This window comes from Manis javanica, chromosome 11 (genome assembly GCF_040802235.1).
Source record: "Manis javanica isolate MJ-LG chromosome 11, MJ_LKY, whole genome shotgun sequence".
Lineage (NCBI taxonomy): Eukaryota > Metazoa > Chordata > Mammalia > Pholidota > Manidae > Manis > Manis javanica.
Window position 1 is genome coordinate 64,968,186 of NC_133166.1, and position 27,165 is coordinate 64,995,350.

At 50.7% G+C, this 27,165-nt stretch overlaps 1 protein-coding gene across 5 annotated transcripts; it reads right to left on the reverse strand.

The window, feature by feature from the left end:
* Positions 1-8,348: 8,348 nt before the first annotated feature.
* CHST1 (carbohydrate sulfotransferase 1) lies at positions 8,349-26,261 on the reverse strand. 5 transcript variants are annotated; one of them, XM_073216454.1, is made up of 5 exons: positions 25,792-26,259; positions 25,172-25,326; positions 12,385-12,486; positions 11,632-11,725; positions 8,349-10,468 (listed from the first exon to the last, which is right to left on the reverse strand). In XM_073216454.1, the coding sequence occupies exon 5, from the start codon at positions 10,424-10,426 to the stop codon at positions 9,191-9,193; it is 1,236 nt and encodes a 411-aa protein (XP_073072555.1). In that variant the 5' UTR covers positions 10,427-10,468; positions 11,632-11,725; positions 12,385-12,486; positions 25,172-25,326; positions 25,792-26,259; the 3' UTR covers positions 8,349-9,190. The 5 variants fall into 5 exon arrangements, with proteins under 5 accessions (XP_073072555.1, XP_073072556.1, XP_017497658.1 ...); XM_073216455.1 differs by lacking the exon at positions 25,172-25,326 and having other exon boundaries at positions 11,572-11,725; positions 25,792-26,261; XM_017642169.3 differs by lacking the exon at positions 25,172-25,326.
* Positions 26,262-27,165: the final 904 nt, after the last annotated feature.

The following is a 27,165-nucleotide window of genomic DNA, read 5'->3' on the forward strand; positions in this document are numbered from 1 at the left end:
ATGAAAACAAAATCCCAGGAAAGGTAAAACTATAGTGACAGAAAGTAGTTCAATGGTTGCCAAGGGCTGGGATGGGGGAAGGAGATTGATTACAAGGGGCCACAAGGGAATTTGGGGGTTAATAGAGAGGATCTATATCTTTGATTCTGGTGACGGTTACATAACTATGTTTGTCAAAACTCATCAATGGTATACTTAAAATGAATGAGGTGTATTGTGTGTGAATGATACCCTAATAAAGTTGGTTATTTAGAAAAAGAGTACCAAGGACTACATATAATGCTTTAGTTTAAAAAATGCATCACAATACCCATGCTCTTGGCTAGGAAGAATTAATATTGTCAAAATGGCCATCCTGCCCAAAGCAATATACAGATTCAATGTAATCCCTATCAAATTACCAACAGCATTCTTCAATGAACTGGAACAAATAGTTCAAAAATTCGTATGGAAACACCAAAGACCCCAAATAGCCAAAGGAATCCTGAGAAGGAAGAATAAAGTGGGGGGGATCTCGCTCCCCAACTTCAAGCTCTACTACAAAGTCACAGTAATCAAGACAATTTGGTACTGGCACAAGAACAGACCCACAGACCAGTGGAACAGAACAGAGACTCCAAACATTAACCCAAACATATATGATCAATTAATAGACGATAAAGGAGCCATGGACATACAATGGCAAAATGACAGTCTCTTCAATAGATGGTGCTGGCAAAACTGGACAGCTATATGTAAGAGAATGAAACTGGATCACTGTCTAACCCCATACACAAAAGTAAATTCGAAATGGATCAAGGACCTGAATGTAAGTCATGAAACCATAAAACTCTTAGAAAAAAACATAGGCAAAAATCTCTTAGACATAAACATGTGTGACTTCTTCATGAACATATCTCCCTGGGCAAAGGAAACAAAAGCAAAAATGAACAGGTAGGACTATATCAAGCTGAAAAGCTTCTGTACAGCAAAGGACACCATCAATAGAACAAAAAGGTACCCTACAGTATGGGAGAATATATTCATAAATGACAGATCCGATAAAGGGTTGACATCCAAAATATATAAAGAGCTCACACAAACAAATATATAAAGAGCTCAACTAACAAAAAGCAAATACTCCAATTAAAAAATGGGCAGAGGAGCTGAAAAGACAATTCTCTAGAGAAGAAATTCAGATGGCCAACAGACACATGAAAAGATGCTCCACATCGCTAGTCATCAGAGAAATGCAAATTAAAACCACAATGAGATATCACCTCACACCGGTAAGAATCACCATCATCCAAAAGACAAACAACAACAAATGTTGGCGAGGTTGTGGAGAAAGGGGGACCCTCCTACACTGTTGGTGGGAATGCAAATTAGTTCAACCATTTCATAGTTCAAAGCAGTATGGAGGTTCCTCAAAATGCTTAAAATAGAAATACCATTTGACCCAGGAATTCTACTTCTAGAAATTTACCCTAAGAATGCAGCAGCCCAGTTTGAAAAAGACAGATGCACCCCTATGTTTATTGCAGCACTATTTACAATAGCCAAGAAATGGAAACAACCTAAGTGTCCATCAGTAGATGAATGGATAAAGAAGATGTGGTACATATACACAATGGAATATTATTCAGCCATAAGAAGAAAACAAATCCTACCATTTGCAACAACATGGATGGAGCTAGAGGGCATTATGCTCAGTGAAATAAGCCAGGCAGAGAAAGACAAGTACCAAATGATTTCACTCATATGTGGATTATAAGAACAAAGAAAAACTGAAAGAACAAAACAGCAGCAGAATCACAGAACCCAAGAATGGACTAACAGTTACCAAAGGGAAAGAGACTGGGGAGGATGGGTGGGAAGGGAGGGATAAGGGCAGGAAAAAGAAAGGGGGCATTACAATTAGCACGTATAATGTGGGGTGGGGGGGTATAGGGTGGGCTCTACAACACAGAAGACAAGTAGTGATTTTACAGCATCTTACTACGCTGATGGACAGTGACTGTGAAGGGGTATGTGGGGGGGACTTGGTGAAGGGGGAAGCCTAGTAAACATAATGTTCTTCATGTAATTATAGATTAATGATACCAAAATTTAAAAAGTATGCATCACAATAACCATGGAGAAATTTTTTAAAAGGTAAATGGAATTAAAGTGTATTAAGGTATTAAGTATGTTTTTCAAGAGAATGGTGAAGATATTGATTAACTTTAGACTTGGATAAACTGAGAATGGAATTTGTTATTTCTAAGGTTACCACTAAAAGAATAGAAACAGATATATAATTTTCTAATCAGTAGAAAGAAGGTATAATAGATTTTTTTTTAATGCTGAATCAAAAGTAGGATTAAAAAAAAAACCCCTAACGCTTTTAAGCAATGGGTGAGGATGAGTCAAATAAGAAGCACAAAAAAAGACAATAGTTATAAAGTCAAATACATCAGCAAGTGCAAGGCATGTATATGGACCACAAGATGAAATAATAAATCATAAATTCTAACCAAAGGCTGGTGTTGCTATATTGACATTAGAAAAAAATGTACTTCAGGCAAAAGCATTACAATAGTAAACAGGCACATTTCATAATGATAAAAGGTTCAGACCACCAGAAATATATAACAATTTTAGAATTGTATGCACCTAAAAATGCAGCCTCAAAATTATGAAGCAAAAAATGACAGAACTAGATAAATCCACAATCATACTGTGAAATCATTGACATACCTTCTTTGTAATCAGAAGAATAAACAGATTTTTGTTTTTAAGCCAAAAGAGGTATTTGGCCAATATATTTAACTTGACTGGGACATAGGTAGCCCATTATAACCAATTACTTCAGAAGACACAATTTTTTCATTCACTGTCCCCAGGCTATAGTGGGGACACTAAGGCAGGGTAGATTTCTTTTTTGTCCAGCAAGATGCAGTGGAACAAGGCATCACTAATTTTCTACTCTTCCTGGATGGTTCTAAATGCCTCCTTCTCCCTCAGTGCAAAGACCCTTGTCCCAAAGCCGGCCCAAGGCCAGTGTGGCGTTGCTGAAGGCTGTGTTACCAAGGAAGGAAGAAAGCAGGGAGCAATGACAGAAGGAGGTATTGTTGCCTGGGCTGTGAGGCTGGAGTCGGCCAGGGGAGGAAGCCTTCAGCAGGTAGGGGTGGCTGGCTGCCTGTTCCCAGACCCACTCCAGGAAGCTCGAAAATTCAGGCTTAAGAAAATTCTATATCCTTCATCACTAGGGATAGTGGGCTTCCCTGGGCCATCAAGAGGACATTCTGTGCACCCTTTGTGAAGGGAAAAAGAGCACGGATGCAGGTGCCTTAAAGGGGACAGAGAGGCCGAGTCCATCTGACCCATAGGCAATGGCTGAGCTGCTGGTGCAGGGCCACCACAGGAGGCCATTTCCCCAGGAAGTTAGATGGTCTTTGGGAATGTAACCAAAAGATGGCAGGTCAACTCAGCAAACTTCTGTTCTTGAGGATTACTCCTCCTCCAAGGGTACCCAGATCCTATACCTACTGTCCTGTGATAAGGCCATCTTGTCCCTAATCTTAGTGGCATTCCAGGGACATTTCTGATGGTACCACTTCTCTCCTTCTAGTTACCCTTGGTTCTAGGTCTTGGCTGATAAGGGGACTACACTGGCTGCCCTGCCATTTTATTCAGGGGTAACTTTGTGCATTGGGAGCAGTTCAAATTAGAAGAACTCACAAAAAAATGCATTCATTCAACAAGTCTTCACGGAGCAGCTATCATATTCCAGGAACCTTGCTGGGAATTGTGGGCAAATAATCATGAAGAGGAGGATGTCTAATGGCCAGCATTTATTGAGCACTCCTTATGCACCAAGCACCATGTTATGCCCTGAAATGCTTTGCCTTATACAGTCTTCAGAGGAGCCCTCTGAGGCAGGTGTTATAATAACTATCTCTGTATAGATGAGGATATGGAGGCTCAGAAAAGTTAACTGATGCTCCAAAGGTCACACAGAAAATAGTGGCAAAATGGGACTGGAATTCAGAATCATGCTTTTTGTCACAATGGTCCCCAAGATGAAGGCCCAACTGCACTTACAAGTCACCCAAACTCCCAGAAGAAGAAAATGCGACTGGAGAGAGGCAGACAGGGTAGGCAGATTTGAGGTTTTGATGGAGCACTTCAAGATTTGGTAATTTTCAGTGTGTGCCCTGGCAAGCAGGTCACAGGCCCCCAGGCCAGCCAGATCCTCACTTTGAGCCTTAGTCTCCCCGCTGTGCCTACACACAACATGTGAAGCCCACCCCAGTGACCACTCAGACCACGGCTGCAGCTAGACTCCCTGAGGGTCCCAGTCTTGACTACCAGCCCATGAGAACTTGATTCCCACTTTCTTCCAGCCTTCAAGTAGCAGAAACTTGTGTGTTTTCTCAGTGGGTCTGTGAAAGTGCTTCTCCTACATTTTTCCCTTCCCAACAAGGAAAGGCATCCCAGCAGGGAGAAATTCTTCCCCGGGGAGGCGATGAACCAGGAAGTGCAGCTTTGCTCTGGATGATGCCCTCTGGGGTGATAGGTAGTGGAGCATCAGGGAAGTGGGGCTGGGAGGCCGAGTGACCGCTGCTGGTGAGGACAGTGAGCAGGAGGAGACACACAAACCAGGCAGCCGGCGATGAAAAGACTGACAGGACTCAGGCCCTGGGGCCACAGGGAGAGGGGCCCTGAGTGTGGGGACAAGGTCCAGAAGTTAGTCCTTAGGATCTAAGCCATCAAGGTGCTACACACAGCAGGGGCAGTGAGGCCCGTCCTGTCTATGTGACTCTGACCACCACTTCCTGCCTAGAGGTTTCCTCTGTGTCAGCAGGAAAGGGCTGCAGAAGAGGTGTGAGTAGTAGAAGGGGAAAGTGCACGTTATAAACTGTAAAATTCTGTACACGTGTTTGTTCATTGTTATTGTCCTTCAGAGTGTTAACCTTGGAAATTGTAATAAGTAGCAAGACAGGTGACAGTACTGGGACAAAGAAATAGGAAAGCCAATGTCTGTGTGTTGAGTAAGAAAGAATTGCTGACTATGGGGGGATGGTGGATGCAGATTCTTGGAACAAATCTTAGCGCCACCCCCCATAACTTGTCAGAAACAGCCTGGGAGGGCATTAGTTGCCACAGATCTCATTCAAATTCCCTTGAGGCCTTGCCCACCCCCTAGCAAAGGCCCAGGACAAACAAGTTATTTCATCAGGTGGTGAGCACCTGTTTTATTCATTCTTTTATTTACTCAACCACTGTTCATTGGATACCTATTGTGTGCTAGGTCCTGTAATAAAAATGTGATTACAATGATGGTAAACACTGTAAAAGAGATATACACAGTGCCGTAACAGCTGTAATCAGGATATAGAAGATATATAATCTGTTGTATAAGAGCCTATAATCAGAATAACTGAACTGATCTGGTAAAACCCAGGAAGTGTGGCTAATTAAGCTGAGATCCAAAGGATGGGTGGACAGTAATAAGATAAAAAGGGGAATCGGAGTAACCTCAGCATAAGGAACAGTCTGTGCAAAGCCCTTGCAATGGGACACAGAAACACATGTGTGTTGGTTAGCTTTTGTTGCATAACAAGTCACACAAAAACTTAGAGACTTAAGACAATAACCACTTTTTTTAACCCAAAAGTTTGTGGGTCAGCAATTTGGCTGAGTTCAGCCGGGCAGTTCCACCAATCCAGATCAGACTGTGTCTGATCTTGGCAGGGCCTTGCTCGTGCATCTGAGTTAGTTGCCAAGTCAGTGATGAACTGATCGACCATTGGCTAGGGCTCTTTGGTTCTTCTCTTCCTGCTCTGCCATTCTCCATGAAGGTACACTGGGTTTCATTCACACTGCAGTTAAAGCCTCCCAAAAGGCAGCCAACAAGGACAACCTCCAAAGCTCAGGTGCTTTTCACATCTCTGTACCCATCATACTTGCTATTGTCCCATTGCCAAGGCCAAGCACATGGCTAAGCCCAGAGTCAAGTATGAACAAACTTGGGACTGTAACTACAATGACCTACCTCCATGTGTTCAAGGAATTGAAATAAAGCAGGAAGGCCAGAGAGTGAAGGGTGGAGGGGAACATAGGGTTCGTGAAAATAGAGAGGGGTGGGAACCAGGACACACAGGGCCGCTAAGAGCACTCTACAAGTTTGGTTTGTACCCTAAAGGCAGGCAAGCCGTCTGGTTACTGATTCTCTGTCATATGAGTTTGAGCATCATAGATAAATCCCTGGAAGGCTGAACTGCCCTGAGTGAACTACTAAAGTGGCCTTCCCAAGCTTGAAAAGCTGAGGGCACATCCCAGCCCACAGCCTACACAGCCATAGATGTGCATACCTCCACACCTCTGTGCCCTTGCGCTGGCTTCTCTCTCAACTAGGAACCATCATCTCAAGCCCTGCACAGGGTTGGTTCCTACCTCCCCGAGACTCAGGCACCACCACCCAAGAGAAGCCCTCCCTGACTTCTCTAAGCCCCGAACCAGGGACACACTGAATGACAACATGAGGCCTAGGGAATACACCCATGACTTATTACAGCAGCCTTGCAGTTTCTAGGACCAAGCTGGTACAGGCCCAGGCCAGCCCACAGGGCACATATTTGTGGGCACAGTGCTTTACCAATGCTATAACCACTTTTTTATCTGTCTGCCTCCCAGTAGACTTTCTTGAAGGAGTGCCCATAACCCCAGGGACTACACATAGAAGAGTCAGAAATACTTGAATGAATGAATGAATGAGTGGATTCCATCACTAAACAGGACCTATGAAAGCTCCAGCCAGCATTATTAATTTTCTGTCATGGCAGTTGAGGGGAAAGATTCTTTCCAACCTAGGTCAGGAGCTGCAGTGTCTCCCAGTTTCAACATGAAGCCAGCCACCCAGGGGAGAGAAGCCCTCTGGCTCTGGGACAATTCACGGCAGGGCAGTGGGAGGGTGGGGAGAAGGGAGCTCCCTGGGAGACAAGTCCCACAGCAGCCTGTATGCTAACAGGAGAACCAGCTAGCCATAGCCTCCACTGGGGCAGGCCCTCCCAGGTGCTGGAACAGGTGTCCAGGAGCACTGAGGGAGGCACTGATCCCCTGGGCACTGCTGCCAGGAGGCCACCTTACAGGCAGGCTCACTCACCACATGCTGCAGAGTACTGCCTGTGAACTAGGGGCAGGGAAGAGGCGCCCAAAGCCCCAGGCCCTGCCCGCCAGTCCTCAAAGCCTTCTCCAAGCCAGTCCATTGTGTTATTGAACCAGGAAGGTGTAAATCATACCACCTCCCTTCTGCAGAAGAGACCTGAAACCAGGGAGATAAGCCTTTAACTCCTTGGCCATTTTAAGTCATGGCAACCCAGATTTTAAAAAAACACTTTCCAGCTTCCACTGTTGCTAAATGTGGCCATGTGACCAGGTTTCAGCCAGTGAAACATGAGTGCAAGTGATGTCTAAACTTTGCGGGTTTGCTCACAAATGGCAGAGGTATGCCCTCCTTTCACATGTTTCTCCTTCTCCCTGCCTGGTTTGCCATCTTGGACAATATAGCCAAGGATAACACCTTAGAATGATGGAGCAGCAGCAAGATGGAAAAAGCCAGGGCCCCAACATCTGAGTAATGACCTGGGGAGTCACCATATGGGCCCTGACTAGCAAAGCCCAGACGCACTATTGAGAATGAAACAAGATAGTCTATCTTAATTAAGCTGCTATTATCTAAGGTACTTGCTATACCTGCTGAATCTGTATTCCCCTGACTCAGCCCAGGACAGAGTTTCCTCAGGAGCCCAGGACAGTTTCCTCAGGATCCCAGGACCACTGGGGCTGCCTAACCCCTAGGCCTGTCACTGTCCCAGGACTTCCACCCCAGAAACCAGCTCTCTTCTTGAAACAATAACTAGAGAAGTTGTTTGGAAGAAGCTGCCCAATGGCCAGGGAAGTAAGCACAGCTGCTATTCCACCAGTGTAAGCACCAGTACACCTGTGCTAGATGGTAAACTACTGAAATACTTCCAGGCCAGTTAATGAGCGGCCACTGCCCTGAGTCACCCCATCCCCAACATATACCCCCTCCCCAGTTATCCTGGCCCCAAGACTCCTGACCTCTGGACATCAATTCAGCAAGTCACACCGCTTGATGAATATTTTGATCACCCCCTGGATATAAGGTGCCAGGTCTCAACTGACTGAATGGAAATGTACCAGTGAACTCTGTGTTGAGGGTGAGAACAATGGCATATATTCCGAAAGCCAGAGACTGATTACTGAAGCCCCACCTCCACCTCCATCTCCTTCTCTCTCTTCCCCCCAAAGGTGAGAAACCAAGCCCCAACTGAGGTCTACCCTCACCCATTCAGAATGTCCCACAATCACACCCAGATATTATTGCACTCTTTTATTTACAGAAAACATAGATAAAGCATTTCAATGTTCATTTAGCAAACCGATCCACTCTTTTTCTTTTTGGCACAAAGAAATATCACAGATGGACCCCAAGTTCATTCAGAAACCCATAAGATTTATCAGCCATCACTGGTTCAGGGGCAGCCACAAGACTCAGACAAACAGACAGCATTGCCACAGACTGCAAAAAATAAACATGGTCCACATTCACCTCACAGTAAAAACCTGCTCACAGACAGGCAAGGGTGGGCAAGAGGGGGCAGTTTCTCTGCTCCAAGAGGGGTGGTGGGCACTGGGGATGGGAAGCAGGATTGGGAGGAATAGACACCATTCGTAAATTAGAGAGGTGGCCTTTTTGTTTAACCTCTTACCTTGTAGAAGGGAGACAGTGCAAAAACTACCATACCCTGACCACTCATCCATCAGAAAAGCTTAAGAAGTGTGGTTTGGGGTATCTCTCCTCAGGGTGCCTTGTGTGTGTGCATGTGTGTGTGAACGTGTGAGTGTGGTGCTTGTAAACATAGTCACCATCCACCCAGAGACCCAACATCCGTGTGTCTGAATGGGATGGGGTGGGGGGTGTACCCCACTTGCAGCCCCTCTGCCCCAGTGATTCCTGTCCAAGACATAGTGCAAATTTCAGAGACAAAAAGAGGCAGAAGGAAGTGGGCGATAGGCAGGGAGGAGGAAGGACACACAGACAGGGTGTAGGGAGGGGGAAATAAGGCAACAGTTAAAAACAGTCCATTTTATCAAAACCGACACTAATGCCCCTCCCTCACCACCAACCACGGAGCCCTTGTCACGAGAAAGGGCGGAAGTCCCGCTCCTCCACCAGACTGACAGAGGGGTTCTTGAGCTCCTCCTCCGAGGTGGCCATCTTGTAGCCCAGCTGCGCCAGCACCCGCTGACAGGCGTTCTGGGCGAAGACCACAATGTCATAGGAGAGGCGGAAGCGCCACTTCTCGGCGGTGGCCGCCGAGTTTCGCACGGTCCCGTATTTGTGCTTGCCCAAGGTAGGGTCACTCCGTGTGTTATTCTGGATCCAGCGGGCCACATGGCTGTCCAAGGGGATACCCAGGAAACCGTAGATCTCCTCGGTCTTCTTCATGGGGTTCCGGGCCAAGTCCTCATAGCGCACCAGCATGTACTTGCCCTTGAGCCACGGGGGCCGCATGAGGCCGGTGGACACGGAGTTGGAGAAGTCCTCGCACACTGTGGTCAGCTGCGTCACGTCCAGGTTGTAAGGTTTCCGCCCAGTGCCGTACCAGAGCCGCCAGAGCCGGTATGTGTCGCGGAAGGTCTCGCTGCGGGAAGCCAGAATGCCACGTGGGTCTCGGACTAGCTGGATGACCTTGAGGTTTAACCGGGGGTCTTCAACCAGGGCCCGCAAGTCATTAACCTCTGGCACCCGCACAGTCTTGATGGCCACGTGACTGCGCTCACGACAGGCCTCAGCGGCCACCGTCAGGTTCAGCAGGCCACATTTGCGCACGCAGTCGCCCTCCTCCACCACCAAGTCAGCGGAGCCTGGGGAGTCGCACACGGGGCGGGAGCACAGCACCCGGCTGGCTCCACGGCGGAATATCTTGTCTGTGGTGTGGTTGACCGGCGGTGGCTTGATGTAGTTCTCCAGGAAATAGAGGTCACAGTCATAGAGGCTCCTCAGGAGGTCGCGGCTGGCACCCAGCATGACCCGCCGGTCTGCAGGGCTCTTGCCCTGGGTGAAACGGGGGATGAGTGTGTTCTGGACGTGGTAGAGGGGCTCAAACAAGTAGAAGACATCCAGGTGCTGGTTGAAGAGCTGGCCCACAAAGGAGGAACCGCTGCGTGTGGTGGCCAGGATGAGGATGTGGGTCTTACGGGAGAGGTTATAGGCGAAGGTAGGGCTCTCCTCGCACAACCGCTCAGCCAGGCCTGCCTCGGCCAGTCCGGGGCAGGTGTGGAAGGATTTGGCAGTGAAGGTGCGGATGGCGGTGTACTGGATGGCGATGGAGGCCAGGGCAAGGAGGAGCACTGCCTTCCAGGAACATTGCATGGCTGGGCACCTTCATGGGCCTGCTTCTCCACCATGCGAGGTCTGCAGGCAAAGTTGGGCAACAGTTAGGGGCAGCCAGGTCTGAGTGCCTCACATGGCCAGGGGCACTGGTTTGCTGCCTTTTAAGATCTGGTCTCCAGGGAGCCCAGAGAAGTCCCTCCGGCTTCCTGTCGAATGCTCACACCTGTACCTAAGGCCTAGGCAGCTTCTGCACTAGACTTTACATGCTCTGAGGACTCCTGGGACCATCTGGGACTGAACAGATTCCCCAAACCCTGGGTTTAACCTACAGCATACTGCAGGGGCCTCCAGTCATGAGTTCTAAATTCCTTACTGGAGCCCGACTCCCCAGCTCCCACACTGCAGGAACACGAGTTCCTGCCTCCAGCCATTCCCCTGCCACTGCCTATCACCCCTGCTGGAATCTCCTGAGCACACCTGCATCTTCTTCCACCCCCATGAGCTGCAGTTAGTTCCCCAGGTGGTGGTCTTTCCTCCATTCCCCTGCCCACCCCCAGGAAGAAGAGTCCATATCAGATGCCTCCTTCCTATCCAAGCCCCCATGCAGAAAGGCACCCTGCACACAGTGGTGGGCTGCCAGCCTGGTTCACTCATGCCTGCTAGGCTGGGAAAGGTGGACAGCTGTGTCAGGTATCCCCTCCAAATTATGGATGCAGGTGACCAGCTTACTCCAGATTTGGACTCTAGGGTCAGTAAGACTCAACCGACTTGGAACAGAGATAGGGCCAGGGGCTGCTGAGAAGCAAACCCAGCACACACCAAGGCTTGCTCCTGGCCACTGGGGGAGGGGTCCAGGCATGGGGCAGATGACCTCCACTGACTGAGCAGAGTGGACTGGCTTCTCGAGGCCCCCCACCCCAGCCTTCACCCTTAGGCCCTCAGCCCCTTCCACCAAAGGGTAAGCTCAAGGACCCCCCTGTGACCCAGCAATAGCCCCAGAGAACCAGGCAGGACAGAGAGAAGTAGAAGGAGTAGAACAGAAGAGGCACCTCAAGGAATGAAGAAGGCATGTGGGACGAGGAGGGTCTAGGAAAGCAGGGAAAGTAAAGGGTGTGCCAAGGGTCCAGGGCAAGGAGCCAATATGAGCATTTGAATTTGCCTTCAGGAGAGGCTAGATAACCTACCAGGCCCTGGGGGAGGGCTGGGGCTGCTCCAAGTGCAAATGCAAGGAGGGCTCCACTCACCAAAGAGGGGCTGCTCCAAGCTGGGGAATCCGCAGCTGCCAAATCTCCTGCCTAGCTGGCAGTTTCCCTGTGTGGCAGCCCTTTGGCTGGCAAACTGCAGGGAGACAGGGAGGGGAGGGGTTTTGAGGGTTGAGTTGGGCTCCTAGCACCTCCCTTCCAACCCCTTCTTTCCCGAGTCCTGTGCCCCACAGTCTTCCCCCAAGCCTGGGTGGTAAGGGCCCTGTCAGCTCTATCACTGAAGGGGCTCCAAATAATCCAGTGCATCTCTTATCCCTTGGGCCTGGTCCTCTGAGTCCTGCAGGACACCCCACCCCCTCCACCCATCCCTGGCAATACCCTCCTAGCCAATCACAGTCCCTCTGCTCACACCAGGACACAGTGGACCAGTTGCTGGCAAGCCTGCATGCCTAGCTGACCAAGAGTTGGTACCACATGGGCAATGACCCTAAGGGTGCCATACCAATCGCCCATGGGAGCTGCAAAGAAATCCACTGCCCACAAACACCCCCAGGCCTGGCTACCTCTGTTCAGCTCTGGTGACCAGAATGACCCAACAAGACAAAGTGCTTAGCACCCAGCAATTTGGCCCAAAAACCAGAGTATTAAAGTTATCCCAGAAAATTGGGCCAGAACACAGCTCTCATTGGTTCTGCATTTTAAATCAACAGACCAGTCCTACCCTTCAAAATTCAACTTGTTCACTGATTCCCCAGGAGTGGCTTTACTGAAAGTCAGCAAGGGCAGGGGGCTCACCCCAGATCTCCAGGTAGAAATGGCAACTCAGTTGATGTAGCCCAGACGCTGATGTCCACAAGGAAAGGACAGCCAGGAAAGGCGGCTCTTCTTCCAGCCACACTGGAGAGAGGAGAATGCTACCTGAAACTCAAAGTCAAAGTGGGACAGGGAGCATTCCTGACCTTGATGCTTGGGCAGATTCTAAGTTAAAACACCAAGATAGTAGCATTATTTTGGTTAGATCTATTGGGTGCTTCCTAAGTGCCAAGACCTTTACCTGCTCACTTATTCCTCACAAGAACTTTATATCGAAGCCAGTATGAGCTCCATTTCACAGGTGAGAAAGCTGAGGCATGGAGAGGTGGAGTAACCTGCCCAAACTCATGTGCCTGGCTTAACCCACATCTAGCAGGTTCTCCAGATCCCATACTCTCTCTCTCTAAGGAGATCTGACTTCTGTCCCTCCAGCTTACATGTACTTGGCTTTCTAACATGCATGTGATTAATATGTCAGCCCATTTGTGAATCAACGTGAGAGGGACCATGCATTAGAAGGGGACAGACAATTTCTGAGACTTAGAACATTCCTTCCGTTTGCCATCTGTCTTATTGATCTACTGACTCATGGTTGAGGGGGTGAACTCATGTGTTTCGTGAATATTCTTCCCATATCCTGCTAGTTGGCATGACTTCTTTGAGGGGCAGATGAGTGGGTCCTCATTTCCCAAAGTTGTAGTGCTGCCTGGCTCAGATCACCCAACCCTTCACACCATGTTATTCCTTATTATCCCCTCTGGGATGTCAGGATCCTCACTCCCATTATTTAGATGGAGAAACTGAGGCTCATAAACTATGCAAATGTGCGTGAACAAATAAAATAGCAGAAAATTGAATCCCTGTGGGTCAGCTCAGGCCAGTGCTCTGGCCCCTTCAACATCAGCTTAGTGGAGAAGAAACAGAACTGAAGCATTTTGCTTGCCTTGGGGAGGGGCACAGAGGCTGGGCTGAGACTGCAATGGGCCAGCCAAGGCTTCGGAGCCTAGAAGTCTTGATTTAGGTATGAAACTACTTAGTACCAATAGGAAGCAGTACCCTACCATTAGGTGGCAGCAAATAGGGGAAAGGCACAGTCTAGATTCTTGGAAACCATTGTGATCAGAGAAAAACCACAGTCCTGACCACAACCCATCCAACCCCTGCCTTACCCTGAGGCAGCAGAGAATGCTGTCTCCATCAAAAGGGTTGAAAGAGGGGCCCAGAGAGAACAGACTTGGCCTTAATTTTGACTGCAAAGTGCAGGCTCACCCTGCCTTAGTGCCCCAAGATAAATGTGAAGCCCTTTAAAGAATGGTAGGGTCAACAAACAAAAAGCAAATAATCCAATTAAAAAATGGGCAAATGAGCTGAACAGACAGTTCTCCAAAGAAATTCAGATCACCAACAGACACGTGAAAAGATGCTCCACATCGCTAGTCATCAGAGAAATGCAAATTAAAACCACAATAAGATATCACCTCACACCAGTAAGGATCACCATCATCAAAAGACAAACAACAACAAATGTTGGCAAGGTTGTGGAGAAAGGGGAACCCTCCTACACTGCTGGTGGGGATGTAAACTAGTTCAACCATTGTGGAAAGCAGTATGGAGGTTCCTCAAAAAGCTCAAAATAGAAATACCATTTGACCCAGGAATTCTACTTCTAGAAATTTACCCTAAGAATGCAGCAGCCCAATTTGAAAAAGATGCACCCCTATGTTTATCGCAGCACTATTTACAATAGCCAAGAAATGGAAGTAACCTAAGTGTCCATCAGTAGATAATGGATAAAGAAGATATGGTACATATACACAATGGAATATTATTCAGCCATAAGAAAAAAAAATCCTACCATTTGCAACAACATGGATGGAGCTAGAGGGTATTATGCTCAGTGAAATAAGCCAGGCAGAGAAAGACAAGTACCAAATGATTTCACTCATATGTGGAGTATAAGAAGAAAGGAAAACTGAAGAAACAAAACAGCAGCAGAATCACAGAACCCAAGAATGGACTAACAGTTACCAAAGGAAAGGGACTGGGGAGGATGGGTGGGAAGGGAGGGATAAAGTGGGGGGAAGAAAAGGGGCATTATGATTAGCATGTATAATGTTGGTGGGGGGCGCACTAGGAGGGCTGTGCAACACAGAGAAGACAAGTAGTGATTTTACAGCATCTTACTGTGATGATGGACAGTGTCTGTAATGGGGTTTGTGGGGGGCACTTTGTGAAGGGGGAAGCCTAGTAAATGTAATATCCCTTATGTAATTGTAGATGAATGATACCAAAATTTAAAAAAAAAAAGGCCGGTAGGGAATACCATCAATAGCAGCACTAGGTAAATTTTTAAGTTACTTAGGGGTCCATCTTCAGTTACAATCTCATTTCATTCGAATATACTTGCTTTGTATGTGTGTATTAACAAACACATGTCAGATTTCCAGCATGAGCCAGGCACCACTCTAGGAAGTACAGGGGAAAAAAACACAAAGGAAAGGAAGCATTTATTGGCATTCACAATGTTTCCCAGGCATCTGCTCCCTTCACAGGCATTAGCAGCTCTTACCTCACACCAACCTGTGAGTTTGGTACTCTCATATCCCCATTTTACAGATGAGAAAGCTCAGGCTTTGCAAGGCTAGATAATTTCCCCAAGCTCACATGCCTGGTAAGGGGTAAAGCCAGGATTCCAGCCCAGGCAGGATGCTTGGGAGCCCACACTCAGACCCTCCTCCCCGATCCACCCCCAACCCACTACCTTCACCCCCAAGATAGGAAACAGCAGCCTTAAAGAGACTTAACTCTAGAATTCTGGCTCCAAAACCAGAATTCATGCAGTTTTCTTTAAATAGGAGCATCTTTCAAGGTGGGTACTGTTTAAGTATTTTCCCCCAACTTCCCCTTCCCATGGCTACCCAAGAAACTTATGACCAGGTTTGGAAGCTGTTGCTTTTGCTAATAAATCAGAAGTAACTGAGGCATCTTGATGTTATAAATCCCTCAGAATGTGGGACTCAGGTCTACAAGATGCAGCCCGAACACCAAGGGGAGACTTTGAAGCCCCAGTCACAGGTTCTCCCACTGACCCCAGGGAGGGCAAAGCCAGGGGATGAGAACAGAGAGATGGCAAAAGTCAGATCCTCCTAGAAATGCCCCCATTCTCCTGCCAACCTGGCAAAGCCCAGCTTGGGGCTGGTCAAGCATCCTTGATATGCTAGAGGCATCTGCCCTGGAAACGACAAGCCCCAGAGCCAGGTCCCTCTGTTCCCAGGGGAATTTTGGCCACTGCAAAGACTCTGCAATGACCTTGTCCTCCAAGCCAGACTGTAATCCCCACGGCCCCTCCCTGGGCTTTGAGAAGCCTCTGGTATTGCCTGCCTCCACCTCTGGTTAGTCAAAATTCAGGAAAACCCTGAACAGGAGCCCAGAATCTATAACTTCTCATGGATGGCAGGGTAGTTGGCAAACTCCCATTCCCAGCAGAAAACTTAGATTTCAGTGTCAGCCACCATATTAGGGCACAGGGTGGGAGTGGAAAACGCCTCTATGCTGTAGGACTATTAATTCGGAGCTAAGAGCTCCAGCCTTTGCCTGGATGTCATACAGCAAGTGAATCTCCCATGCAAACATTCCTGCTGTCTCTGAGTCTCAATTTGCCCACCCGTAAGGTAGGTATAACCATAGTAGTGGTGGTAAGAATGGAAGGACTTAAAGCATGTAGTCAGTGCCCAGGCATAGAATATGACCAGCTCCACTGATGGCCAGATTTCTTAATCTCTCTGGGCCTCTATTTCTTCACCTGAAAAATGGGGATACTTTTAATAGGGCTGTTGTGAGAACTAATTAACACAGTGTCTGGCATAGAGTACGCATTCAAAACATGTTACTATTATCATCACTAAATGTCTGGTTTGCTTTTTGTCTTGGGGAAGCACCTCAGAAAAACCATCACTGTCTCTGAAAGTGAGGTAGACACTCTCCCTGACTGCAGTGCCAGACCCCTGCCAGGCAGACCTCTGCCCACGGGAGCATTCCCTCAGCTCCGCTCCCAGCCTGGGAACCTTATGCTGAGCCTCCGCAGTGGCTTTGCTGCTGCCCTCTAGTGACCACACTCTGTAGTGCAGTCTCCGAGCTGCATCTGTGCTGTGTTCAGAATTCTGCCAGGTTGCCTGCAGCCTGCTGTGAGGATGCAGCCAGCGGGAGGTGATGATGCAGGATGCAGTGAGGTGCAATGATGACACCCACACCCGAGCTTCAGCCTCTGCTCTGTGCACCTCCTCTTCCCCACCCACACAGCAAGAGACAAGCAGCAACAGGCAGCCTTACTTAACCCGAGGGCCTCTCCTCCCTGGTCTCATTCCACTCTGGCAAGGGAAAGAGCACTGAATGGAATGTCACAGTCAGAGAGAACCCACAGCCACTGCTTCCTTGGCTAGGTGAACTTGGACTCACCCCTGGCCTCCCTATGCCTCAGTTTTTCCATAGATTCAGCAACTCTAAGGGCCTCCCAGCTATGACCACTGGGATTCTCTGATCCCAGAGAGGTCCCCTACACTATTTCAGAGTCAGGGCCACCCTAACATTGCAGGCAGGGATCTTCCTTTGGGAGTGGGAAAGCCCCAGTCATCTTCTGATAACAGGACTAGCTCTGCCCCACCCCCTCAGCCTGATCCGTGGCTGCCCCAGTGGAGCCCAAGAACTGGGAACTCTGCCCTCTGCCAAGTTACTCCTCATCTCCCGCTCCATGAAATCGCATTCCCCCAGAGCTGCAACTCTGCCTTTTCTGGGCCACACACCCCTTAGAGAGACACAATCCTCCTTCCCAGAAAGATCCATTTGTGCCCACAATTATAAGGTTCCCAGACCTCCAAAAGCCCACCCATCAGTGCCCCTTGTCTTTCTAGAGGCTTAACCCCTTCATCAGTAGCATTCTCCCCTCCCCTAGGATTTTCTTTTCGACAGACCATAATGGAGAAGGTGCCACAAGTGTGTACATACTGATGTAGTGCCATCCTCCAAGATTTTTACCTTATTAAGTAAAAAAACTAGGGCCAGAAAACACATGTGCAACAGTATGCCACCATTTCTCATTTCTGAAAAGATGGTGTGTGTGTCTGTTTGTATACATGCATAAAGCACCACCAAAAGAACTTTACTGAACCAGTAACTGTGGATGCCCCAGTGGGAAAAGTAGGAGACAGGTAGGACAAAGACAGTTTGTACTTGGAGCCTTTTGGTTCCATTTGAGTGTTTTAACTTCCAAGGGTAGGGAGAAGCCAGCACACGCAAGAACTGGAGGGGTGACTGATGACCAGGTGGGGCACTGAAAATCACCATGCAACTCACTGTGCCACCAGCCCCATCCCCAAGGCACTGCCAGCCAGCTCTCCCCTCCCCCATTTCCAAGGAACCAAGGCCAAAGTCTCTACCTTTCTGCCAGAATTGGGCCACTAAGGACAGCCAGCTAGGGCTGCCAAGACAGGGCAGGAGCTGAAAAAGAGGGAGACTTTGCAGGACCTAGGGAGCAGCAGAGACCTGAGTTTAAGATATGACTCCTCCCAGCTTTTCCTCCCTAAAAACAGTTTATGAAGCCCTCGGAAGATAGGGAGAAGAGAAAAGAAGAACCTGAACATTGTATTTCTGAGCAGATTCACTAGCAAGTATGGAGGGGTCCTAAGGCTCTGGGGCCCCAAGAACTGGCAGTGGGGACTGGACATGGAGGGAGGAGTTGGCAAACAGGCCTCTGGATGGAGACTGCAGAAAGGAAATGCTTAATCCCTGTGTCTGTGGTAGCCAGTGCTGGTCTACCAAAGATGTTTGTTTAGGTAAGACTAAAACATAAAACAGCATTTTTTTTTTCTTCCTAAGGAAAATGAGATGATGAAAATGAGGCAAGGGGAAAACAAAGGTATGAAAGTCTCAAACTAGAAGCCAAGTCAATGTGTAAGAGCCAAGCCACTTCTGAGCTATAAATATGGGTCAGAGCTACCTGGCAGCCAATGAGAAAAAGGAAATACTTCATTTACATGTTTCATAGCATCTGTGAGATGAAGTTAAAACTTCTGCTAAAGAGATACCCAAATATTCCTGATATTGAATCTAGCGTAAGATTTCTCCTGAGAGGTCTAGAGAGCCCTGGGCATGTACTGCCATCCTCAAGACCTAATAAGCCCAAGGACAAGTTTCATGGGACTGTGTTCTAGAATATCCTTCAAGATAAGCAGTATGCCAGCACATACTTTAGGCAGGGACAGTAATCTGATGGGGTCCAGAGTCAGATGTGGTCTGGGTCAGTCCAGGGGAGATTGGAGGCCCAGTGCTCGTCTTTGGGGTCAGGCCCTCTTGACTTGAAACACTGTTTGTACAGTCTCTAGAATCCCTGGGCCCCATGGCCTATCCACAGACCACATAGGCAGGACCAGTATATCCTTCAGGTACCTCCAGTGGGAGAAGTTCTCACAATCATGTCTTTGGAGACAAGCACCGAGAGAGTGACTGTCCACTGACTTTTCTCCATCAGCAGCGGTGCTTGGCTGCATCTTATAAGCTCTGGTGTCTCCAGAGCAGATCACTCCAATATCCACATGTGATGACCCTGCGGGCACCCATCAGAGTCTCAAGCCTCCTTAAGAAGTTATCCACAGTGTGTAAGGAGGCAGGCTAGGTGGCGGTTGGACCCCCCAGCTGTGGGGCCAGACAGGCCGACATTTGAATCCCAGCTGTGGCTTTTGGCTATGAGACCTTGAGCAAGACATTTAATCCCCATAGGCCTCAGTTGTCTTTATTCATGACATGGGAAAGACAATCACAGAATCTTTCAAATATCTGGGTTGCGAGACAGAAAGCCAATGAATGCCAAGAGCTTAGCACAGTGCTGGGCACAGAGCCGGTACTCCTTAGGCAGGAACCATGAGTCTGATTTTTAGGGAGCACACGAACCTACACAAAAGCAATAGGGGACTGGAAATGTTTAAGGAGATTAAAACAGATGCCACAGACCATGTGGTTGAAGACCCTTGCTGTTGGGGCTGCAGACTACCTCACGGGCCTTCTGTGGGCCCAGCCCATCAGCAGCATCCCAGTGTAGCCTGAGGAAAGTCTTCCCCAGCTATGGGGAGAGTGACTGACTGCTGGCACAAGGCCTCAGTGTGCCCAGCTCCTTGATGGGGAGAGATGGGTCAGAGGGGCTCAGTTCCCCCAGGCCAGTCCTACAACAGCCAGGCCTGCAGTAAGCGGGACCCTTCTGCCCCAATGCTGGGCTGGAAGGAAGGGCCCTGGTTTCCTGTCCCTCCTCCTATCCCCAGTAGCCACAGCCAGAGCTGGAATAGTACTGAGGCCCCACCCCCAGATACAGGGCTAGGGCCCATCCTCCCTGCTTTGAGGGTGAGAAAGTGCCAACAGGAGCTTTAGCACAGACCAGCTGCCACAGAGGGGCCAGGAGGGAAGCCATCTGTCCCCAGATTCCAAGTCTCCAGTCTCGGGGCCCATCTGGCCACAGGGAATGAAGGCAGGGCATGGGGAAAGCTCTCCTGAGCCTTGGGGTTATAACACAGGGTGGAGGGACTCCAGGAGTGGATACGCAGTAATGACCACAGTCCTGGCTCCCACAGAATAGGTCCTTATTGCAGGTACTGCTGCCATCTTTCACAGGTGAGGAGCAGTGAGGCTCAGCCAAGTGAGGGAACTTGTATAAGCATGCACAGCTAGTTGTCCAGGATTCAAACTCAGTTCCACAGACCCCCAAACCCTGGCCTTAACCATGAAGCTTAAGCCCTAGCTTAAGCTAGGCCACACCCAAGAGCAAGAGCTTCACCCAGAACCTGGAGACTAGACAGAAGGGCATGAGTGCCAGGGTTAGGGTGGCCACCAGGGTCCCAATACACACTGGTGCCAAAATCGACCTCGACATTCACCCCAACCCAGATGTGGTCTCATCCAATGAACACCAAATGACCATCTTTAAGGATCAGGTTCATGGGCCATCAGAAGGAGGGATGGGAGCTACCTATGGCCCTTCCTTCCTAGTACCCTGGCTCAACACATGGGTCCGTGCCATCTCACCATATCCAGGGGATTCTCCCTCCCCAGCTGAATAGCAAAAAGGAAAATTACCACAAAGATTAGAAGAAACAACAGGTGCAGACATGTCTGATGCAGTATCGCACCTGATGGACAGCAGCCATAACACATTCTGCTTTCCACTCTGGGCTCCAGGTCTGGCTAATCAAGTAGAAGAAGGTGTGGGTGGTTTCATAGACAAGAAGCCCAGGAATACCTAAAGCCTGTGCACCACAGAAGATACCAAAGAATATCTTTATTACTACCTGGCCTGAAATGGTCTAGAATGGGGCATAAGATTTGGGCTTAAGGCCAGGATAAGGCCTCTGCTCCTTAGCCCAGAACTTACTACCAGCCCACAGCTGGCTGCAAGGATGACACTATGCCAGGAAGCCAACATGGCTCAACCTGTCACCTGGATGCAAAGCGTTAGGAAGAGCCACCCTTTGGTAACATGACCTCAATCTCTCTGCCCCTACCTCAAAGGGACCTCCATTAGATGACGGAAGCTGCTCAGGGAGGGCCTAGTACTGCGTCAGGAACCTCTCATACACCACCTAGTTTGGTCCTCTCCACAAGTCTGCATGGAAGGACTAGAGCAGAATCCATGTCATGAAGAAGGCCCATGGCTCACAGAGGTCAAACTGTACCCACAGCTCAGAAGTTGCAGGGTAAGGAACTGGATTCAGGCTATGGCGCATTGTGTATGAGCTTAATATGAAGTGAGGTCCTTACCTCTCCAGGGATCTCCCTGAAGGCTTCCCTTCCTTGCCCCTGTGACCTCCTAAGGCACTCAGTCTGAACCACCCCATTAGCCCTCCTGACCCCATACTTATACCCTAAGTGGTTAGGAGCAGCATAGCAGAGCATGAGACCCAGACCATGGGTCCTGAGCAGCCTTACCCTCTCTGAGGCCCTGGTACCAGGGGAGGAGAGATCACGCCCACCTCCCAGGGCAGGTGAGAGGCTTAAATGAGATCTCGTACATGACGTTCTTAGCATAGATCCTGGTACAAGGCAATCACTCAATGATACCTTCAGAAGGCTGGCATCAGATTTGTCTGGCATCTTCATCTGCCTGCAGAGTCACTGAGGGACAGCACCAGGCCCTCTGTCCAGCCCCAAACCCTGTGCCCAGCCTGGATCCCCCAGCACACTGCTATGATGCAGTGGGTGCTAAATTTGCTGCCCCCAGCAGAGATCCAGAGAAGAGCTGCTCCCTGTTCTCCATCCCAGAGAAGATGAGTCCTTCCAATGATTCCTAGCCCACAGCCTTCCAGCTCTAATCAAGGAGTAAACACAAAGACAGAATCTAAACATTTAGAAAACTCAGGAACTCTGTTCCCCATGCAGCACCATGGGGATTTATAAAGAACAAATCATGCCTGACAAACTTGATAGCTTTCTTGATAGAATTACAAGACTGGTAGATGAAGGAAATGCAGGCAGGGTAATCTATCTTGATTTTTAGCAAAGCATTTGATACAACATCTCAAGTAATCTTACAAAATTAATTCAAACAGACTTGGCCCTAAGTACTTGTCATAGGCAGGAAAGGGACTGAGGGACAGAGTCTAGGAGTGGGGACAGGGCTGTCAAGACCCAGCACTGGGTCAGATATTATCTAACATCTTCATTAATGATCCATGAGAGAGGGAGTAAACAGTCTGTTAATGAAATTTTCAGAGGATATTAAATTGGAAGGTGTCATGAACACCAGTGAGGACAACAAAGGGGTCCAGAGAGACCTGGGGCAAAGTACCTTGGCAGGAAACTGTGAGTGTGGAGTTGGGGGCAGGGGGGCTGGGCGGCATGTGGGGCTACCTAAAGAGCCAGGGGGAGGGGAGAGCATCCTGGGGGCTAGCATGAAGCTGGGATTTGCCACAGCTAGCTTGGACTCTGGCCAAACAGGCAAACCTTTTCCTACCTCCCAAATAGAAGGGCTGGCCAGCCAATAGGCAGGAATCTTTGCAGCTCTGAGAACTGGTAGTGATGGGAGTAGTTGTAGGAGGCTTGGAGCTAAGCCCACCCACAGGAGGAGAGGAGGGTTTGTCTGCAGACCAGGGAAGGGGAGGGCAGGGCAGCAATGGAGAGAACGGCTGGTGAGGGAGACTGGCTGAGCCATCACTGATACCCAGGATGTCCCTGAGCTGCTGCCCCAACACTGCTCAGGCAGGTGCTGTGGGGTAAGCAGCAATGGGCAGGCTTCTCCCAGTCAACTGGGCAGTAACACATCAGCTGGTGGCCCAGCCTGTCCAGGCATGTAGCGTGTGCTGAGAACACTTCATCAATAGAGGTTCTAACCTTGGGGGAGGAAGAGGGCAGGGTCTATTATCTTTCTGGAGAGTTCCTGATCCCTCTTTAGTGGATCATCAGGAGGAAGATGGTTCTCCAGTCAGGTGAACCAGCCTCTCCAGGGTCAGGGAAAAGTTGCCTTCTTTCTGTCCTCAGAGCCCAGACCTCCCCTGTCCTCTCTCTGACTCAATCCCAAGGAGTCTGAGGCAGGAAGCTGCCCATTTCCATCTGGACATGGAGGATTTGTTCCCATAAGGCTCCTAGACAGGTCTGAACAGGAGCCAGGGCTCCCTAGCACAGTGCTGAGCCCTCAGCAACCTAAAGAAATACTGTGGGAGAAAGAAATGGATGCTGGTGACTTCCTGAGGGTGCACTGGGGCTGCTGGGGGAGGATCTTCTAAAACAGGAGGCCAGCCTTGCTATATGTCAGGACCACCTGCCAGGACACTGTGGGTGGATCCAGATGAACACATGGGGGGAGTGTCTTCTAACCCCCAAATTAATCATTATGACACTTATTGCACGCTTACTATGGCTTCATTCTGAGTGTGCTCCTCATAAGAATGCATTGACCTTCACAACAACCCTATGAGGTAAGTGCTTTTATTTTCACCATTTAGAGGTGGAAACTGAGGCATACAGTGTAGCCCAGCACCTTGGCACCTACCCAGAAGGCCTAAGGGAGAAGCACCAGCCTGCCAAGAGTCACAGGAGATGTTAAGTGCCACCCAGTGGGTGGGGAGAAGCAGCCCTTCCCATAGGGACCCCAGAGCCTTACCCAGCCTCTCCCTACCCCCCATGAAGGGAGTTGGCCCAACTCCTGCCATACTTGTGGAGCCTGATTTTACTATATGTTTCTCTTCTCCCCCATCACTGCTGCGCTACACTGAGTCCTCTGAACAAGTCTGTTTCCATGGAAACCATACAGTGACTCAGGGCTTTGGGACCTTCTCTGAACCAGATTATGAATATCAAATGCTCCCTCCCCGAACCAATGCTGAGTTGAAAAAGTAAAGGGAGACCCACAGTGGGCAAGGGAGGGAGACAGAGGAGTAGGCAAGGGGGACACAAGCCTGCCCCTGCCCCGTGACAGCCTGGCATCTGGGCTCCCCTGCAGACTCACTGGAGCATAGACTACACCTCCTCCATGTGTGTGCAGCCAACACACACAGACACCCCTATTATCAGCACCATCAGCACCACTCCTGCTCTGGAACTAGGACCTGGTGGGTAAGAGGCAGGGAGCTAATGGGGATCTACATCCTTCCTAATGGGGGCCTGCCCACAGCAGAGGTGGCTGAGGGGACAGGGAGGAGGGGAGCTGTCTGCAAGAGGAGCTTAACTTTAGATGCCACGGAGGAAACCTCTGGCCAAAAGCATTGCAATATTCAGCAAAGAGGGAAATTTGGATTTTAGGAGGGCAATGTGTTTCTGCTTTGAGATGAGGAGACTGGGTATTAAGTGTGCCAGGAAGGGGGCGGGCCATGATTCCAAAACCCTCCCAGGGTTGGGGGAATCATTAGGAGAGACTTCCTCTCACTTGCCCCAGACCCTGGCACAGCCTAGGGCCACTCACCTACCTACCTTGCTCTGGGACAGCAGTAGGGAAATTAAAGTTTGCAGAGCCAGGCTTATTGCCTCCTAAAGGGGCTAAAGCTCAAAGGCAAATCACCCCCTCCTTTCCCCAGCAGTTTCCTGAAGACCCAGGAGAGAGTGGAAGAGAATAGGTTGCAAGCTTAGTACCTTCCTGGTGAATCCAATGTGTGAGTCATAAGGGTGAGAGCACTTGGAAAAAGAAACAGGGTCGTGGTGACGCCTGTGCGTGTTCCCATCAGCTGAGTACAGGAGGCTGGGAACCCAGGTAAGGCAACTGGCCCCACCTCAAAGGGACTGAGCAGCCCCTGAAGGCAAGTATGCATTACCCCGGCCCCACCTGCTTGCCTCTTACACCTACTGGTTCCTTTGGCTTGCCAAAACAGCTACCTTCTCAGCCAGGATGCCCACCTCCTATCCCCAGTCCTAGTTCTCCTTTGTCCCCTGCCCCTAACAGCTCTGAGAAAGATGCTAGGCTCTGTCTGCCCTTGACTGGACATCCACCTCCCTGTCTCCTGCCTTCACCTCTCTGTTAATGGTCTAAACCCATCCTCTGGCACCTGGACTCTTCAGCAGGCCTTCTTAGGAGCCTCCTGCTTCAAAGCAGTGTTTTAAGTCCATCGGGAGAAAACCTGCACCAGGGGTGAGGATCCTAATCCTGGGAAAGGGAGGCCCGCGATGGGGGGAGGAGGCGCCCTGTGGCATGGCAAATCAGGCCAAGGTACCATCCTTGGACGATCCTCAGGTCTTATCTTTTAACCCCTAGCTTCCTGGCCAGGGCTACTCTGGGCTGTGACTGTAAAAAGCAAGCATTGGGTACCTGGAGCCTGGGAGGGGCTGCTCCAGGAATCCTACCCAAAAAAGAGCGGGAGGGTGCTTCTGGCTTCTCGTGGGGAGCTCTGCATTCATTCGGCCGCCCGGGCCTCACGGGAGCCCAGCTCATCCCAGAGCGGTCGGTATGGGAGCGGCGCCAGACTGAGAGCAGGAAGCAGAGGGCAGCCCCCTGCCTCTCAGTGCAGCCCTGGCTTGGAAAGTTGGTGCAGACATCGGGAGGAGGAGGGAGGGAAGCGCGAGGACCTCAGGGTCTGCAGGTGCCTCAGCAGCCCCGAAACAGGCGGGCTGTGGGACTGTAAGCCCCGGGCAGTCCCCGAGTGCGCTCAGCAGCGGAGGCGAGCAGGTCGCCTTGGGGCCGCCGCGCGTCTCAAGTTTGCTGCCCTCCAAGAATGGGGGCGGGGAGAGCCGAGGAAATCGCCGTAATCGCCACCAGCTCGGGGAGCCACTTCTGGATCCCAACACGCTGCTGTCCTCCCCCAGCCCCACACAGCCAGCAACGACCGTCCGCGGGCGGAGGGGCGTCTCCCACCGCGCCTGCGCCCCTCCCGGCTGCTGCGGCGAGGGTCCGCTCCGCCCGCCCTGGGGCCCGCGGGGCCCAGCCGATACCTGGTCGGGGGCGCACCGGGAGCCGCAACAGCGCCCAGCGCCGTCTCCATCCTCGGGTCTGGAGCCAGGCTCACCGGGGGCCGGCGGGCGGCGGCGGCGGCGGCGGCGGCATCCTCCGCCTCCCGCGCTCTCCTCCTCGGCCTCCCGCCTCCCTCCCCTTCCACCGCCTCCGGGCGCCCCTCACGGGCCCCTCTTCATGGCCCGGGGGCGCGAGTCCGGGGTGGCTCAGCCAGCGGAGAGGGTTCTCCGGGCAGAGCACGGCACCGAAGACTGGGCGCGAGAGCCCCAGGGGCTCCGGGCCAGGGGCCGGGACCAGAGCGCCGCAGCCCCGGGCGCCGGAGCCTAATCGAGCGCCTGCCGGCCTTGCGTCCCGAGGGAGAGCGGAGGCGGCGGCGGCGGCGGCGGCGGCGGCGGCAGCCGTATCTCCGAGCGAGCGGCAAGCGCTGCGGTCCGGGCTCCACCCCCCAAAGCAGTCCGCCCCTCAGCTGCCGCCCGCCCCTTCTCTTCCCCACCCCACCCGCGCCGCCCTCCGGCTCCCGTCAGCCGCTCGGCCCCAGCCGCGAACGCTCCGGACACCCTCCCCGCGGGCCGGCTGCTATGCCAACCCCCACCCAGCCCCCGGGGGAAGAAGCCACAACCACAGCCCAGGTTTGGGGAGGCCAACGGACGGGGCGCAGGCTGCCCTCTGGCACTTCTTCCTGTACCCTCCCACCCCCCTCCTCCCACGGAGATTGCTTGATGAGGGCGCCCACCGAGGGCCTCCAACTGAGCCATCCACCCCCCCAAGTCCGGCTGGAACCCCCAACTGGCCCTGGGCCCAGCTGTCCTTTACCACTTCCCCAGCCAGCTCAGCGAAGGAAGTCCAGAACCCAAAACGGGAACCAACCACCTTTTGGAGCCAGTACCCCAACACACTCCTAGCCCATTCCCCCACCCTTTATTCTCAAGTGTGAAGATGAATCATTTACCCCTGCTCCAATCATGTCTCTTGGACAGGGTCAAGGGGTGGCTTAGGAGGACATGGGAGTGGATTTGCTGTCAGACTGACTTCCAGACCAGTCCTCCACCCAGCCCACCCCCTTCCCACCAGAACGCTGCTGGCACTCTGAGGTGGAAATCTGCTGCTCTCCTGTAGGGGAGACTTGCCCGCACAGCCAGCAGGCTGAGCACTTTGGTCCTTCATTCTTTGCACAAATATTGACTTAGTATTTCCCACAGGCCAGGACTGCAGGGGCACCAGGGACTCTTTGGTGACAAGACAGACAGACCCCTGCCGGTTCAGAATGGAGTGGAGAAGAATCAGGGTAAACAGGCAGAGAACTCCGTGTGATCAGTGGGCTGGAGAGGACCACAGGGAATCCCAGCTCTGTCGCC

Coding starts and splice junctions, on each gene's coding strand:
- CHST1 (XM_073216455.1), bottom strand. CDS start 10,426: ATGCAATGTTCCTGGAAGGCAGTGCTCCTCCTTGCCCTGGCCTCCATC.